This window comes from Crinia signifera, chromosome 1 (assembly GCF_055691185.1).
Source record: "Crinia signifera chromosome 1, ASM5569118v1, whole genome shotgun sequence".
In the NCBI taxonomy this organism is placed as follows: domain Eukaryota; kingdom Metazoa; phylum Chordata; class Amphibia; order Anura; family Myobatrachidae; genus Crinia; species Crinia signifera.
Genome location: NC_139217.1, coordinates 480,646,152 through 480,663,907, shown reverse-complemented (window position 1 = coordinate 480,663,907; position 17,756 = coordinate 480,646,152). Strand labels below are relative to the sequence as shown.

The window sequence follows — 17,756 nt, the reverse complement described above, 5'->3', positions numbered from 1 at the left end:
TAGAGCCACAGGTGGAGCTAATTATGCAACTTGTGATTCTGTGAGGTGACCTGGAAAACATGCACTGTTGGGGGTACTCGAGGACCAAGGTTGGGAACCACTTCTCTATTGGAACAGCAGCTTGGGCGGGTTTGTGCTAGGAGGGCGGACCAGCCCCAAACGTCCCGGCTGTCCAATAACAGGGCCGGATAATATACACATACTGTGCGGGCATGCTTCGGCGCTAGCGGTTCCTGTGCTGTGCAGGGGACCGACGGTATACACCTACCGTGCAGGTACGCTCCGGGGCTAGCGGTTCCTGTGCTGTGCAGGGGACCGACGGTATACACCTACCGTGCAGGTACGCTCCGGGGCTAGCGGTTCCTGTGCTGTGCAGGGGACCGACAGTATACACCTACCGTGCAGGTACGCTCCAGGGCTAGCGGTTCCTGTGCTGTGCAGGGGACCGACGGTATACACCTACCGTGCAGGTACGCTCCGGCGCTAGCGGTTCCTGTGCTGTGCAGGAGACCGACGGTATACACCTACCATGCAGGTAGGCTCCGGCTCTAGCGGTTCCTGTGCTGTAGGTCGGGGTATAACTTACCTGATGAAGTGCACTTATCGCTTGGGTATGTCCGGGTAAGACGTTATAGCCGCCGGTAGGGTAGGTTGCTGCACAGATGTGTGACTGGGGCTTGGGGTGTGGTGAAGGTCACCCAATTCCTTAGGGCTCAGGGTGGGCATTCGGCTCTTCCCAGTGTGATTTGGGACATCTGGCAGTAGGACCCGTTGTCATGGGTACAGCTGTAAGGCGATGGCGGTGAGCACCGCGCACCATGCCAGACATTCCTGATCTTATTCTGAGGAGGCGCCATCCCATTGTAGCCTATGGGCTAGTTCCTGCCGCACCGGCAGACAACCGGAGAGCCTGGTAGCGGGGCCCTAGTGACAGCTCAGCTCCCACAGGGGAAAACTGCAACAAACTAGGAGATGCTGACACATTACAGCAGCCGACTGACACACAGGCAGGGAGAGAGCGAGAGCCACCGTCAGAGAAAGCACCCACCCCAGTGACATTACTGAGGGGGAGAGAGCGAGAGCCACCCCAGTGACATTACTGAGGGGGAGAGAGCGAGAGCCACCCCAGTGACATTACTGAGGGGGAGAGAGCGAGAGCCACCCCAGTGACATTACTGAGTGGGGAGAGAGCGAGAGCCACCCCAGTGACATTACTGCAGGTGGGATAAAGGCAGGAAGAGCGCTGCAGCGGATATTACACAAGGCAATGCCGCCATCTAGTGGTGAAACTTATGCCTGCAGAGAGAGAGAGCTGCCTAGGGATGAACATCACATCGTTTCATAACTACCAATGATTTTGATTTGATGGTAATACTTTTAGCATTCAATGGCGGCATTCCAATGTTTGCTACCATAGAATGGTAAACCCTTGATGGTGATTCAATGGTCCCATCCCCCCAGCCAGCCATACTGCCGTGAGAGAGGGTTAGGTTATTGTACTTTACTGCAGGCATGATAAAGGCTCGGAGCGCCACCGCTGCCACACCCCAGTGACACAGAGAGCAGACTGATGCCACACCCCAGTGACAGCGCGCGCACACCACCGCTGCCACAACCCAGTGACAGAGGGAGCACACACCGCCGACACACCCAATGACAGAGGGAGCACACACCGCCGACACACCCAATGACAGAGGAGCACACACCGCCGACACACCCAATGACAGAGGGAGAGTGTACTGCCGCCACACCCCAGTGACAGAGCGTGCGCCGCCACACCCCAGTGACAGAGCGTGCACCGCCACACCCCAGTGACAGAGCTCGCCGTCCCACCCCAGTGGGATTACGGTACATTACTGGAGGCATGGTAAAGGCTTAAGGTGCCCATACACTAGTATAGCTGCTCATACACGGTCCGTTGTGGACCGTCTCCGTTCTGTCCTATGCGATGCGCGCTCCTGCGCATCACATAGTACGGTACAAAAAGTATGTGCTGCACATGCGATTTGTAGCTAGTACAAAAAGTATCGGATCGCATTGCAAGCTCAAGGCATCCGACGCGTGCTATTTAAGTCCCAAACGGATCCGTTAAACGGACCGTGTATGGGCAGCTATCCATAACCAGGTTTTTGTTCCAACCAGCCAGATCTGCAGATAAATCTGCGTGTGTATGGCCACCTTACAGTAACTGCAGCTGATATTACATAAGCAGCTCCGCCATCTAGTGGTGGCGGAGTGATGGCATTGGATGTTACCATAGTGATGTGTGTTACCAAGGTATGCCTGCAGTGATGGCACTGGATGTTACCATAGTGATGTGTGACCGGTGGCTCAATGACACAAAGACCAGACTCCGCATCTGCAAAACTATTTATTAGAAAAGGTTCTATGTCAGTCATTAATATGGCCCCTGGGGCCCTCAGATCTCCATATACAGGGCGCCCCCAGCATCCTGGCTCCGCGTCATCTCCACCTTCCATCCTGGGTGTGGGTAACCTGGGGGGACACGTAGTTACTGAGACATTCAGGTACCCCCGGCTCCACCCCTCACAGGTGACTATAGGGGTCACCCCCAACATCTAACACTGGTCAGCCACAGCACATACCCCACCAGGGTACCCCTGACCTCTCACCTCGGTCTGTCTCCCCAATATAGAGGAAGCCGTTCTCATGTCTTCTCCCCAGAATCCCGGTGATAAACCAGCCATCGTCAGTCACGGCATCCCTGGTCTCCTGCTCCTCGCATATATACCCCATAAATATGTGCCGCCCCCAGAGGCTTAGTATTGCCCCCTCCTGTACATGTGATGGGGACCCCCGACATCTGCTCCCCAACACTTCCAGTATAGAGCTAGAGAGACAGACAGGAAAGGTTTAATATGTATTGCAGCATTCCCGGCATCAGCCCCACGTCACCCATACCCGGCACCAGACCCCACGTCACCCATACCACACCCAGCGGCCAGGCACCAGACCCCACGTCACCCATACCACACCCAGCGGCCCGGAACCAGACCCCACGTCACCCATACCACACCCAGCGGCCCGGAACCAGACCCCACGTCACCCATACCACACCCAGCGGCCCGGAACCAGACCCCACGTCACCCATACCACACCCAGCGGCCCGGAACCAGACCCCACGTCACCCATACCACACCCGGGCACCAGACCCAAAGTCACCCACATACCACGCCCAGCACCAGACCCTACATCACCCAGCGGCCCGGAACCAGACCCCACGTCACCCATACCACACCCAGCGGCCCGGAACCAGACCCCACGTCCCCCATACTGTCCCAGCAGTCAGATACCTTAGCGATTAGCAGGGTAGCCCACTTCCCATCTCACGCTTTTCCCATGATGCCAAGCAGAGACTTACCTCCCTCTTCCCTTAGAAGCTGGCAGTGCCATGCTGAATACACCGCTGGTCTCATTCATTCCATACAGCTCCAGCAGCTCAATGCCTAGACTCCCAAAATACTCTGCCACACCCTGACTGACGGGTGCCGTTCCGGCGTAGCAGTGGGTACAGCGATCCAGCCCCAAGGCCAACCGGGCTGGCCTGAACACCAGGCGGTCAGCGAGACCATAACCCCACTGGGTGACATTGGGCCTGGAAGGGAAAGACGGGAGGACAGAGACAATGCGGTGACACTACAGAGAAAACCTTGGCTCTATTTACCATGAGTGACAGAGGGTACAAAGTATACCCACACGTGCGCCAACCTCCTCATGCAGCCATGTGACCTAGCAAAGCCTCTCGCTGGTACCCATGACTGGGCAAAGCCAGCGCCATCAGACAATAGGGGGGGGGGGGGGATGTATTAAAATACATCCGTGCCAAGCATCGCAAAGCAGTGACAGAACCTCCTGCGATACCGGTGATGTGGTGTGCAGGAGGGGGGGGGGGGGGTGTCGCCATCACATCCCCGGCATTCTTCCCTTAGTACATCCTGCCCACTGTGCAATAGGACTCAGCGTGTATGAAGGACCTTGCTCTGCTGGTGGAGCCATATCTGCACCCACCTCTTGTAGGACAGCAGAGCCTTCTCTCTGGCCCAGGACAGGACCTTCCTTTGCAAAGCGGTGGCTTCTGCTTCCAGCTTCATCCACCTGCCGCTCACCTTCTCCCAGAACCCAGGAAACCCAAGGAAGCGCGTGGGCCGGACGTCTTGTAGCGTGGACAGCAGGGACCCCTGGGGACAGACACCGGGTCACCAACAGCAGAACTGGGACACCTCTCCGCCCCCCCCCCTCCCCCTATGGTCTCCAAGCCCCGGGCCTCACCTTCTGGGCATCAGGCACCACAAAATATGTGGTGCCCCCACAGCAAAGAGGCAGCCAGAGGTCAAACAGCTGAACGGACATGTCACAGAGGGACAAATAGCTGACCACCACCTCCTCCTGCCCCAGGCCCAGCATGGCGCCAACAGTCTGCGATATCCAGGTGATCTGTGGAGAGAGATCGAGGAGAGCCAGAAAACATGCACATTACCAGATGCCCCTTAGAAGGTTTCCCGCCATTATTCTGTACATGGGGTGCCGGACGCGGTCCCGACCGTCATTTACCCGACATCGGGATCCCGACTGTCAAAACTCCGACAGACAGGTGCTCGACGGCCACCCGCTATTTTCCCTCGTGGGGGTCCACGACCCCCATAGAGGGAGAATAGAATAGGTGGTGAGCGTAGAGAGCTACCGTGCCCGCAAGGGGCTTTGTTTGGCTCACCATGCTGTCTGAGTCTGGGCAGTCAGGATCCCGACTTGTCGGAACCCTATACCACAACCCTGTGCATTAAGGTCTCCAAAATCTACCAGTTCATCTGCTTCTCAGCAGAGCATCGATGTTCTCTATGTGATGGTTGTGTGACTCAATACACCCTTCCACCATTATCCCGAGACCCTCAATTACAGATGTCCTCATTTACATCATATGGGGAGACACACACTCATTATGTACTTGTGTATATTACACACTGCAGCCAACAGACTAGTATACCGAGCGCTCAGGACTTGTGACATTGCGCAGGGTCGTGCGGCTCAGCCAGCTCTGTCCCTGGGGCACCATATGGGGGTATTTTGTGTGACTTGAGGACCAGTGTTTGCGAGCGCATTGGGATTTGAAGCAGGGTGGAACTTGGCCTCCATAACACGTTACCTGGTGCAATCAGGAACATTACAGACAGAAGAGGGGACACCTGGGGACAGTGCTCACATTGTCATGACTGAGCATTATGCCTCTGGGCTCTCCAGCTCCCCGCTGGGATACATCACCGCACAGCACTGGTTGGGCCTCTGGCTTTCTATCACCATGTCCAGGTAGGACTCCTCCACCGCGCAGCCCAGATCTACTAATTGGTTCCACTGCAACAGAGGACCTGAGGTCAGAGCACAGGCATGGCTGGGCAGTCCGGGGGGGAGGTTGGAGACTCACCGTGTAAGTACCAGGGTAGGTGTCCTCATGTCCAGCCAACTGCACGATGGCCTTCAGCCTGGGCAGCTCCTCTCGTACCTACAAAATGGGTAGACATCGCTCAGTGCCAGTCATACATGGGGTAGTGGGTATAATACAGCAAACATGGACCCCTTCTAGTATCACCCTAGGTCTGCTGGGAGGACAGGGCAGGACACGTGGGCAGGAAACATCTTCTTGCTCAGAAGATCTACAAGTTTGATAGTTGGAGGAGGGGGGGGGGGGGGGGAGGGGGTGTTACAAGACCATTTGTATATCCAGAATATAGGGATAAGGTTCTCCCAATCTGCTTCTGTAGTGTCACACCAGGGGATGCACTCAGGATCCCAGCAGTCAAAGTACGGATGGTAGAATGTCAGCACACCCTGTTGGTAAGTATAGCTATAGGGGTTAGGGTTTGGCACTAGGGGGAGGGTCAGGTAATGTTTAGGGGGAGGGGTAGGATTTAAATAGCTATTGGGACTTTGTGTAGACCATGAGAAAACTTCCAACTACCTAACTGCCTCACACTACCCCCTCCCCACCCAACGCACCTCACACCACCCCTCCCCCAACACTACCCCCTCCCCACCCAACCTGCCTCAAGCCACCACCCCCGACACTATCCCCTCCCCACCACCCAACCTGCCTCACACCACCACCGCCCACCCAACCTGCCTCACACCACCACCGCCCACCCAACACTATCCCCTCCCCACCCAACCTGCCTCACACCACCACCCCCGACACTATCACCACCCAACCTGTTTCACACCCCCCACCCAACCTGCCTCACACCACCACCCAACCTGCCTCACACCACCACCCCCACCACCCAACCTGCCTCACGCCACCACCACCCCCCACCCAACCTGCCTCACACCACCACCCCCCCACCCAACCTGCCTCACGCCACCACCCCCCCCACCCAACCTGCCTCACACCACCACCCCCCCACCCAACCTGCCTCACGCCACCACCCCCCCACCCAACCTGCCTCACGCCACCACCCCCCCCCCACCCAACCTGCCTCACACCACCACCGCCCACCCAACACTATCCCCTCCCCACCCAACCTGCCTCACACCACCACCCCGACACTATCACCACCCAACCTGTTTCACACCACCTCCAACCTGCCTCACACCACCACCACCCCCCCGACCCAACCTGCCTCACACCACCACCACCCCCCCGACCCAACCTGCCTCACACCACCACCACCCCCCCCCCCGACCCAACCTGCCTCACACCACCACCAACCCCCCCCCCCGACCCAACCTGCCTCACACCACCACCACCCCCCCCCCCGACCCAACCTGCCTCACACCACCACCACCCCCCCCCCCCGACCCAACCTGCCTCACACCACCACCACCCCCCCCCCCGACCCAACCTGCCTCACACCACCACCACCACCACCCCCCCGACCCAACCTGCTTCACACCACCACCACCCCCCCGACCCAACCTGCCTCACACCACCACCACCCCCCCCGACCCAACCTGCCTCACACCCCCCCCCCACCCAACCTGACCATTGCTTGCCTACTTTTTGAAAAGGAGTTTCAGAGAGATTAACAGGTTAAGAGGGCGTGTCATGCTCCACCCAAAGGGCGTGTCTAGTTCCATACTGTATATGGAGAGATTGTGAAAAGAGATTGTGAACGTGGCAGCTACAGTAGAAACGTGGGTGTGCACTGCTACATCGGAGAGGAATCTTTTAAAATAGTCATTTTATAATGTACAGTATATTCTATCCAAATGTAGATGAGCCCCAAAGCAGTTAGTAAGAGATACTATACAGTACATGGTAAAGTGCAGGGAAATGGCGCTGATGATTCAATGTAAATGTACAGTATCTTTCTCTCATTCCTTTTTCCCCAAAACATTTAACAATTTACTGTACAGTAATCTGGGTTAGGTGAAATGAGGGAGATTTCTAGACTAATGAGGGAGAGAGGGAGATTGCTGCTATTTCAGGGAGTCTCCTGCAGAATGCAGGAGGGTAGGCAACTATGAACCTGCCTCACACCACCCAGCCCCCAACACTATCCCCACCCAACCTGCCTCACACCACCCCTCCCCCAACACTACCCCCTCGGTACCCCACCCAACCTGTTTCACACCATCCCCCAAATTCCCATTACCCCATAATCCTTTCCCCATGTCCCTCTTACCCGCAGGATCTTCTGCAGTTGACCGGGACCTTGTACGATAATTATCTGAGCCCGAGACTCTGTCGCCACCTTGAGGCAGAACCGCCCAGTGCTCAGCGGATCAACACCGACAGCCAGACCCCTGAAACAGAGGAGAACACAGAGGATATAATATGGGTGCGGTACAGGGGTCCGACAGTCGGGACCTCGTCCGTCACCCTATAATATACCCAGTGCTCCCCACACAGATGCCATCACCGGGATACTCTTACCCAGCTAGGATGGTGCCCATCTCTGCCACGAACCACTCAGGAGAGTTATATCCAATGATCAGAACAGAATGAGACCGCTCCAAGCCCAACTGTAAGAGAGAGATGGGGGGGGGGGGGGGGTCGACATGGTAGACATTCAGGAAGTTTGACATTACTTTAGGTCAACACTGGAAAGGTGGACATGTTTTTTTTTTTTTACACCGGAATGTCAACACACAGTCAACAAACAATAGAACGTACCCCTCGCCACGCTCGGGACACTTTCTCCCACCACAGCCTAGTGGAAGTTAGGGCATGAAATACCTCCTGTCGGCACATTTTGGGTCAAAAAAATAAATAAATTTGTAAAATAAATAAAACCATGTCGACCTAATCAATCATAAGTCATGTCGACCTTCTTGCATGTCAACCATCATGCTGGTGACCCAATGACCATATTCCCACAGGGGAACTAGACTGTAACATTTCTACACTGCTATATAATGCAGCCGATACAGAGCTGCCTGGGAGCTACATGCAGAAGCAGCCAGTAACTGAGCACCTGGGTAACACCATGCTGCACTGCAGGGGGCAGATGTAACATGTGCAGAGTTAGGTGTGAGAGGGGCATGTCCTAGATCAGATCTACATTGCAGTGCGAGAAGCATGTGTGGGCTACATACAGAAGCAGCCAGTAACTGAGTACCTGGGTAACACCATGGGCGGTATTCAATGTGGATTTTGGCGATGTTTAGGATTCGCTGCACATTCGCCACTGCTCCGGCTCCGGTATTCAACGAGTCAGGGGCTTGCTGCCCCTGACCGGCGAATTTGAGCTCCTGCGGCGAACGCCGCAGGGAGCCCGAGAACGGTGGCAGGCAGGGAGATGGAAGTCTCCCTGCCTGCCCCAGAACGTTTGTGGGGGGGGGGGGGGGGAGGTGGGCTCCCCGGGTGCCAGGCAGCACAGGGTGCCAGCAGGGGACCGCGTATATTCACTACACCCGATCATGAATATGTAATGATCGGGTGAAGTGAATATATGAATATCTAATGAGTGGCTCCGGCCCCCTGTTGGCTGCTCTGTGAAAAAAAAAAAAAATTAACCCCTTCCCGACATTTGACGTACATTTACGTCATGGTCGGGATGTACTTCCCGACACATGGCATTAATGTACGTCATGACTTGTAACTGTCACCGCATCTAGAGACGCGGTGACAGAGGGACGATGTCTGCTGTCCCCGCGAGGGGACGCGGATACCTTCACAGGTAGACGCGTCCCCTCGCGGGCTTCACAGGTGTCGGCGTCGCCACGGACACCTGTGAAGCCCGCGAGGGGATGCGTATAACTGTGAAGGTATCCGCGTCCCCTCGCGGGGCTCGCCACGCTTCGGGCTCGGTGGCTCGCTGCGCTCGCCACACTATTATATTCTCACTCCACGCCCTAGTGGATAGTAGGGCATGAAAAGGTCGGAGGACGCGTACCGCCGCCCCTCGCGGGCTCGCTGCGCTCGCCACGCTTCGGGTTGGCGTGGATCGTGGGGTGGCGTTAAAAATTTGGGGGGACATTTAAGGGTTAATGGGCTCTGTGGCCCATTTAACATTGATTCCTATGGGCAAATCGGGTCCATTGAGCCATTTAACACTAAAATCGGGTCCATCGCGCCTTTTAACATTGATTCCTATGGTAAATCGGGAGCATCGCGTCGCGGGCATCGCGGGTACATTTATGGCCGGCCGCGACCGACACGATTTCCATGTTTAACATGGGTTTCAATGGGAAATCGCGGGCATCGCGTCAGTCGCGTCGCGGCCAGACATAAATGTACCCGCGATGACCGCGACGGGCGCCCAACTAAGTAAAGAGTACCAAAAGGCCTCTGTCAGGAAGGCAAAAACAGGCTGCGGCGGTAAGGGGTTAATAATAATAATAAATATTTTTTTTTTTTTTAAAGTTCACCTTCCACTTCACCATAAAAAGATAGCGATTGCTACTCGGTGAATCATGGCAAAAAAAACCTTGAAATGTATTCGCCATCTGGTCATTGAATAGGGTGATTCACCGTTTTAGTCAGAAATTCGCCAAACAGCACAAAATCGCCATAAAAACCTGGCAGATCAGCCTCATTGAATACCGCCCCATGCTGCACTGCAGGGGGCAGATGTAACATGTGCAGAGAGGTAGGTGTGGGAGGGGCGTGTCCTAGCTCAGAGCTACATTGCAGTGTGAGAATAAAGCTGTCCAGCATGTGTGGGCTACATACAGAAGCAGCCAGTCACTGAGCACCTGGGTAACACCATGCTGCCCTGCAGAGGGGCAGATGTAACATGTGCAGAGAGAGATAGGAGGCATGTGTCCTAGCTCAGGAGCTACATTACTGGTGAGGATACTGTTACCCAGGGAGAGTGACTGGCAGATCCTAGAACTACGTACTGCTATATGTACCCACAGTTAGCGAGCATCCCCCACATATAGAAGGTGGACATCACACCAGGATTTATAGTATAAATAATGGGTTGTAGATTTGGTGTCACCTTCAGAAGTCCCCTCGCTACCGCCCGGCTCTGCTGCCCGTACTCCGCGTAGGTGGTTCTTTCCCACCCATCTGCTTTCCGCACACATAGCGCCATCTTCTGGCTGTACTGTGTCACAGCCTGGGAGAAGAACTGCGGCACAGTGTTCGGGGAAGTGGCTGCGGGTCCGGAATCCTCCATTCTTATGGTGACCGCACCGTCCCCACTTACAGTCCATAGAGACTCTGCGGGGGCCAAGGGCCGAACTGTGGCTGCGCCAGGGAGACACCAAACAATATGTTACTAGTATACAGCACCATCATGCCGCTGACATATGACAGATGGTAAGCTTTTCTGGTCAGTGTCTGGACCATACCATTATGCAGACATGGGGCACTACATGCACGTGTACTAATCCTGGGGGCCACAGAACCGGCCATCCGTCGCTACATTTTCCTGGAGACCTGTGCATGCACCCAATGTCATGTAATCCAGCTATGCATCAGTCCCAGCTCTGGGGATAAGATGGCGGCTGGCAGAGACATGGTCACACACTGAGGTGCACAATGTGATCAGATATCTGGTGGTGGATGTGACTGGCCGTCCGGATCGCTGATCTTGGACATTTGTCCTGACCAAACTGTATCCACAACAGGACGTCATCACCGCACAGCGCGATAAGCCGACTTCTAATACAGGGGTTCTCCGACTCCATCCTCAGGACCCCACACAGGTCACCCGGCAGGTGCACTCATTACTCACCAACACATTTTAACAGACCCACAGGTGGAGCTAATTATTTCACTTGCGATTCTGTGGTGATCTGAAAAACATGCACTGTGTGAGGTCCTGAGGACCAAGATTGAGAACCTGTGTCCTAATAGCACGTACTAACTAGGATCATTCCCGTGGGTATTAGAACAAAGAGTAGGACAGAACTAGTTTTCCAAGGAGGAACTTACTCAGGGTTGATGCCTCCTCAGACTTCTGCTGTATGGACTTCTCCCCACAATGGTCCTGCTCATCCTGGCCTCCATCAGGTGTGGGCAATGAACACTGTTCAGAGCGTTCATTACAAGTGGCCCCTTTACTCTCTTGGCTGGTTAGAGGTCTCCATTTATCAGCTTCATACTCCTGTTTTGTTTCATCCTGTTTCTCTATAGTATCATTGTAAACATCTTTGTCCTCTTCTGATGCAGGTTCATTCCCATACGGGACTTCTGGAGAATTGTTAGCCAAAGACTCGCGGTTTCCTCCTTCCTCCTCTTGTATTTGGTCAAGTCGTCTTTTAGTTGGGGCTTCCTGAAATTCCTCAGGTTCTGTCTTCTTGACTTCACCAGTAGTTTCATGTCCACCAAACCTTGTTTGTCTCTCCTTGTTGCCTTCTTGTTGCTTGTGAGGTTCACTTTGCGTTTGGGAATCCTGAGGATCCTTATGTTCATGTTCCTCTTCTTGGGCTCGATCACAATTCTCATTTTCCTCATACACTGTTTGGGTCTCCTTATTGCCCTCTTGCACTCTGCAAGGTTCTCTTGGTGTTAGATAATCCTGAGGAGCCTCATATTCTTCTGTTTTCTCTTCATATTCTCCTTCATGGACCTCCTCAGGACTCTGATGTTCTTCATACAATGTTTGGGTCTCCTCTGTGTTTTCATGATGGTCAGGGTCACTTCTTCCTTTGGTATCCTGGGGTTTTCTGCATTCTTCCTGGTCATGTAGTATCTGTTGGTCTGTCCAGAGTGTGGCTTCCTTAGGGTCATCATTTCTTTCTCTAAGGTTGGATTCTAGAGGTTCTGTTTCACAGTCTTGTGTTTGCACATCTTTAGGTGGTGGTTTTCCATCCAGCGATAATTCCTGGTCATGTCTGACTTGAGACTGTTCCAGCGGAGGTTCAGACTGTGGATGTAGCTTGTCCTTCTCCTGTACGGCCTCTTCATACTCCGAGAGTTCCACAAAGCTGCATTTAAGCAGAAGATTAAACCAGCATCCTTCCACATATCAGCCCACAGGACCTTCTGCTACACTACATAAGTATGGTTACCTTTCTGTGGAGTCACCTTCTATTGAGTCTGGGGATGGCATTTCCTCTCCTGTGGAGACACAGATCCTGGGTGTATCTGCTGCATAATAACATATCTCCTAGTTGTGCAGTGACTCAGACACAATCAATGATGAGGAACATTTATAACATTTACTGGTAGGTCCCACTCTATAATCTGTGTGTACACAGGGTGGTGTCACGTCACAATCCCCCTGTACCCTGGACATGGCTATTCCCCCATTAACTGGATGCATACCTCCCAACATGACCCTCTCCAGGCTGACAATGCTCCGCTCCTGGGCTTCCCTCTTACTGCATGATCGCCCCCTTCCCCATACACCCACTCCATACCTCCCAACATGTCCCTCTCCAGGCCGACACAATGCTCCAGGAGCAGAGCATTGTGTCCTCCTGGAGAGGGACATGTTGGGGGGGGGGGGGGGTATGTGAATGATCTAATAAAATACAAATATCGTTATTCCTTCTGTTTATTCTAATAAACCAATGTATTCTGTCACTTTGCCTGACTGGTTTTATATCCCGGCACGCCCCCTACCGACCGGTGACAATGCCCCACCCGCCCACTGGCACCATCGTCTCCCCCCACACCTGTCCCCTACCAACCGGCGGCATCACCCCCCCCACACACACACACCTGTTCCCTACCGACCGGCGACATCGCCCCCAACCCCCACACATACCTGTTCCTTATGACCGGCAACATAGTACACACCCCCCCCACCTATCCGCTGCCGACCTTGCCCCCCCACTGTCCACTACCGACCAAGGACATCGCCCCACCCCCCCCCCCTGTTCCCTACCGACCGGCGACATCGCCCCCATCCCCACACACACCTGTTCCTTACCAACCAGCAACATTGTACGTCCCCCCCCCACCTGTCCACTACCGACGACATCGCCCCCCAACCCCCCTGTTCCCTACCGACCAGCAACATAGTCCCCCCCCACTGTCCACTGTCGACATCGCGCCCCCCCACACACACACACACCTGTTCCCTACCGACTGGCAACATCGTCCCCCGCCCGTCCCTTTGCATAACAAAACTGTGCTATTTTAAACACAAGTTTTGGATACTCGTGTGTGAATTAGGGCATGTTACACACAGCACATCCATACACATATCCCATACATACGGCACATACACACAGAGCACAGCCATACACACATCCCATACATACGGCACATACACACATTCCATACACACAGAGCTCATCCAGCACACACAGAGCATATCCATACACATATCCCATACATACAGCACATACACACAGAGCACAGCCATACACACAGCACATCCATACACATATCCCATACATACAGCACACAGCCATACACACAGCACACATCCATACACACATCCATACACACAGAGCACAGCCATACACACAGCACACATCCATACACATATCCCATACATACAGCACATACACACAGAGCACAGCCATACACACAGCACATCCATACACATATCCCATACATACAGCACATACACACAGAGCACAGCCATACACACAGCACACATCCATACACACATCCATACACACAGAGCACAGCCATACACACAGCACACATCCATACAGCACATACACACAGAGCACATCCAAACACATAGAGCACAGCCATACACATATCCCATACATACAGCACATACACACAGAGCACAGCCATACACATATCCCATACATACACACAGAGCACAGCCATACACATATCCCATACATACGGCACATACACACAGAGCACATCCATACACATATCCCATACATACGGCACATACACACATTCCATACACACAGAGCTCATCCAGCACACATCCATACACATATCCCATACACACAGAGCATATCCATACACATATCCCATACATACAGCACATACACGCAGAGCACATCCCATACACACAGCACACATCCATACACATATCCCATACATACAGCACATCCATACACACAGAGCACAACCATACACACAGAGCACATCCATACACATATCCCATACATACAGCACATACACACAGAGCACATCCATACAGCACATCCATACACACAGCACACATCCATACACATATCCCATACATACAGCACACATCCATACACATATCCCATACATACAGCACATACACACAGAGCACATACATACAGCACATACACACAGAGCACAGCCATACACACAGAGCACAGCCATACACATATCCCATACATACAGCACATACACACAGAGCACAGCCATACACACATCCCATACATACGGCACATACACACATTCCATACACACAGAGCTCATCCAGCACACATCCATACACATATCCCATACACACAGAGCATATCCATACACATATCCCATACATACAGCACATACACGCAGAGCACATCCCATACACACAGCACACATCCATACACATATCCCATACATACAGCACATCCATACACACAGAGCACAACCATACACACAGAGCACATCCATACACATATCCCATACATACAGCACATACACACAGAGCACATCCATACAGCACATCCATACACACAGCACACATCCATACACATATCCCATACATACAGCACATACACACAGAGCACATCCATACACACAGCACACATCCATACACATATCCCATACATACAGCACACATCCATACACATATCCCATACATACAGCACATACACACAGAGCACATACATACAGCACATACACACAGAGCACAGCCATACACACAGAGCACAGCCATACACATATCCCATACATACAGCACATACACGCAGAGCACATATCGGTATGTATTTTAGTGTGTAGGAGGAACACACACAAACATGGGAAGAACAGACATATGGATCCCGACTTCTAATGAATCAATGAATTAGGAGCGATGCTAACCACTGTGCCGGCATGCTGCAATATATTACAGGTTCTCAAAGTCGGTCTTCAGGACCTCACACAGGTCTCCTCACAAAGGGCGAGATGTATCAAATGGAAAACGCGGTAAAACCCCGGTTTTACCGCGTTTTCCAATGCATCAAAAATGATACCGCAGGGCATCGCCACCTTTAGGTGGCGATACCCTATAGAAACCTATGGGCTTCTTTTCGCCGCCCACCGCCGCAAACCCACCTCCTCGCCGACCCCCCCTCTGGCTTACCTTCCTAAAGGGTCCTCCTGGACCCCGGAAGGTAAGCCCTGCCTCCCCCTAGTGAAGCAGCCGGACATCCTTCCGGCTGCAGGGGGGAGGAGGAGGTGCCGGGGACAGCCTGCTTATCTGTCCCCGGCGTGAGGGGAGAGCGTGGCGGCAGGGAGATGACGGAGACCCCGCCGCACACCAGAGTACAGGTATCGCAGGGGACCTCAGTCACCGCACCGCGATGCCAGCCGCATATGGGGTGGCGAAGGGCGGCAATGTATTTAAAATACATCCCGCCCAGAATCACAAGTGAAATAATTGGCTCTACCTGTGGATCTTTTAAAATGTTTCAGTCTGTAATAAATGCACCCACGTGGTGACCTGGAAATAGGAACTGTGTGGGGTCCTGAGGACCGAGTTTGAAAACCCCTGCAAAATATAATATAGATGTAACCAGTTTCCCAGATGCCGCCATTACAGTCCAGGTTTGAAGGATTTCCACACTGAAGTCCAACTGGTTAAATCAAAATAAATTAGGTACTGATAAAGTCACATGTGCTCAAACATGGAAATCCTGAAATCTGTCCTGTAATGGGAAAGTCAGCGTCATACCCCAGTGACATCCCAGTACACACCAGAACCCATTACAGTGTGCAGACTGGGAATATCTGTTACATAAGTGCCCCCACTCCTCTCAGCCCCATGTGGAATATACATACATGTAATATATACACAGAGTACCGCACAGAAGAGTCTGTGTACATTGCCCAACACACATCATTATATGACACTGGCTCGTGCCGTGTGGAACCCGGACACATGTATAGCTCACGTGTAACATAACACACGTCCCGGCCTCACACCTGTATGCGGACAGAGCAAAACTCACCTGTGTGCTGGTTCCCCAGATTCAGCTGCAGCAACTCTAACCCCTCCCATGGACAGGGCCACACCATGTGACTTTTAAAGGGTAGACTCCACCCTCTTCTGGGATCATAGGGACTTGTAGTGTCCCAGTACCATGCATCAGTCTCTACATCATGTTTGCTTACCTGACCCTCAGGGAGAAAGTGCTCTGTTCCTGGGCTTCCCTGGTAATGTATGATTGCCAGCACCTGTGGTGACACCTTTCTTATCAGTTACCTAGCTCCCCACAGGTGCTGGCAATTATACATTATCCATACCTCCCAGCATGCCCCTCTCCAGGAGGACACAATGCTCTGTTCCTGGGCTTCCCTGGTAATGTAGGATTGCCAGCACCTGTGGTGACACCTTTCTTATCAGTTACCTAGCTCCCCACAGGTGCTGGCAATCCTACATTATCCATACCTCCCAGCATGCCCCTCTCTAGGAGGACACAATGCTCTGTTCCTGGGCTTCCCTGGTAATGTATGATTGCCAGCACCTGTGGTGACACCTTTCTTATCAGTTACCTAGCTCCCCACAGGTGCTGGCAATTATACATTATCCATACCTCCCAGCATGCCCCTCTCCAGGAGGACACAATGCTCTGTTCCTGGGCTTCCCTGGTAATGTATGATTGCCAGCACCTGTAGTGACACCTTTCTTATCAGTTACCTAGCTCCCCACAGGTGCTGGCAATCATACATTATCCATACCTCCCAGCATGCCCCTTTCCAGGAGGACACAATGCTCTGTTCCTGGGCTTCCCTGGTAATGTAGGATTGCCAGCACCTGTGGTGACACCTTTCTTATCAGTTACCTAGCTCCCCACAGGTGCTGGCAATCATACATTATCCATACCTCCCAGCATGCCCCTCTCCAGGAGGACACAATGCTCTGTTCCTGGGCTTCCCTGGTAATGTAGGATTGCCAGCACCTGTGGTGACACCTTTCTTATCAGTTACCTAACTCCCCACAGGTGCTGGCAATCCTACATTATCCATACCTCCCAGCATGCCCCTCTCCAGAGGACACAATGCTCTGTTCCTGGGCTTCCCTGCTAATGTATGATTGCCAGCACCTGTGGTGACACCTTTCTTATCAATTACCCAGCTCCCCACAGGTGCTGGCAATCCTACATTATCCATACCTCCCAGCATGCCCCTCTCCAGGAGGACACAATGCTCTGTTCCTGGGCTTCCCTGGTAATGTATGATTGCCAGCACCTGTGGTGACACCTTTCAAATTAGTTACCTAACTCCCCACAGGTGCTGGCAATCCTACATTATCCATACCTCC

General features: G+C 53.1%; 1 protein-coding gene across 2 annotated transcripts; it reads right to left on the bottom strand.

Annotated features, from left to right (window-relative positions):
* Positions 1–2,357: 2,357 nt before the first annotated feature.
* On the bottom strand, positions 2,358–16,587 carry LOC146024998 (long-chain-fatty-acid--CoA ligase ACSBG2-like). Of its 2 annotated transcripts, XM_083155493.1 has the most exons (12): positions 16,444–16,586; positions 12,418–12,466; positions 11,339–12,333; positions 10,398–10,648; positions 7,886–7,974; positions 7,635–7,755; positions 5,438–5,515; positions 4,291–4,455; positions 4,030–4,199; positions 3,383–3,616; positions 2,634–2,851; positions 2,358–2,496 (listed from the first exon to the last, which is right to left on the bottom strand). In XM_083155493.1, exons 1-12 carry the CDS (start codon positions 16,508–16,510, stop codon positions 2,420–2,422), a joined length of 2,514 nt encoding a protein of 837 aa, XP_083011619.1. In that variant the 5' UTR covers positions 16,511–16,586; the 3' UTR covers positions 2,358–2,419. The 2 variants fall into 2 exon arrangements, with proteins under 2 accessions (XP_083011619.1, XP_083011620.1); XM_083155494.1 differs by lacking the exon at positions 3,383–3,616 and having other exon boundaries at positions 16,444–16,587.
* Positions 16,588–17,756: the final 1,169 nt, after the last annotated feature.

What these genes read in the sequence shown, in the direction of transcription:
- LOC146024998 (XM_083155493.1), bottom strand. Translation starts at nt 16,510, where the DNA reads ATGGTGTGGCCCTGTCCATGGGAGGGGTTAGAGTTGCTGCAGCTGAAT. An exon ending in TCTGGGGAACCAGCACACAG is followed by an intron (nt 12,467 to 16,443) that starts GTGAGTTTTGCT and finishes GTGTCTCCACAG; the next exon opens with GAGAGGAAATGCCATCCCCA. An exon ending in GAAGGTGACTCCACAGAAAG is followed by an intron (nt 12,334 to 12,417) that starts GTAACCATACTT and finishes GCTTAAATGCAG; the next exon opens with CTTTGTGGAACTCTCGGAGT.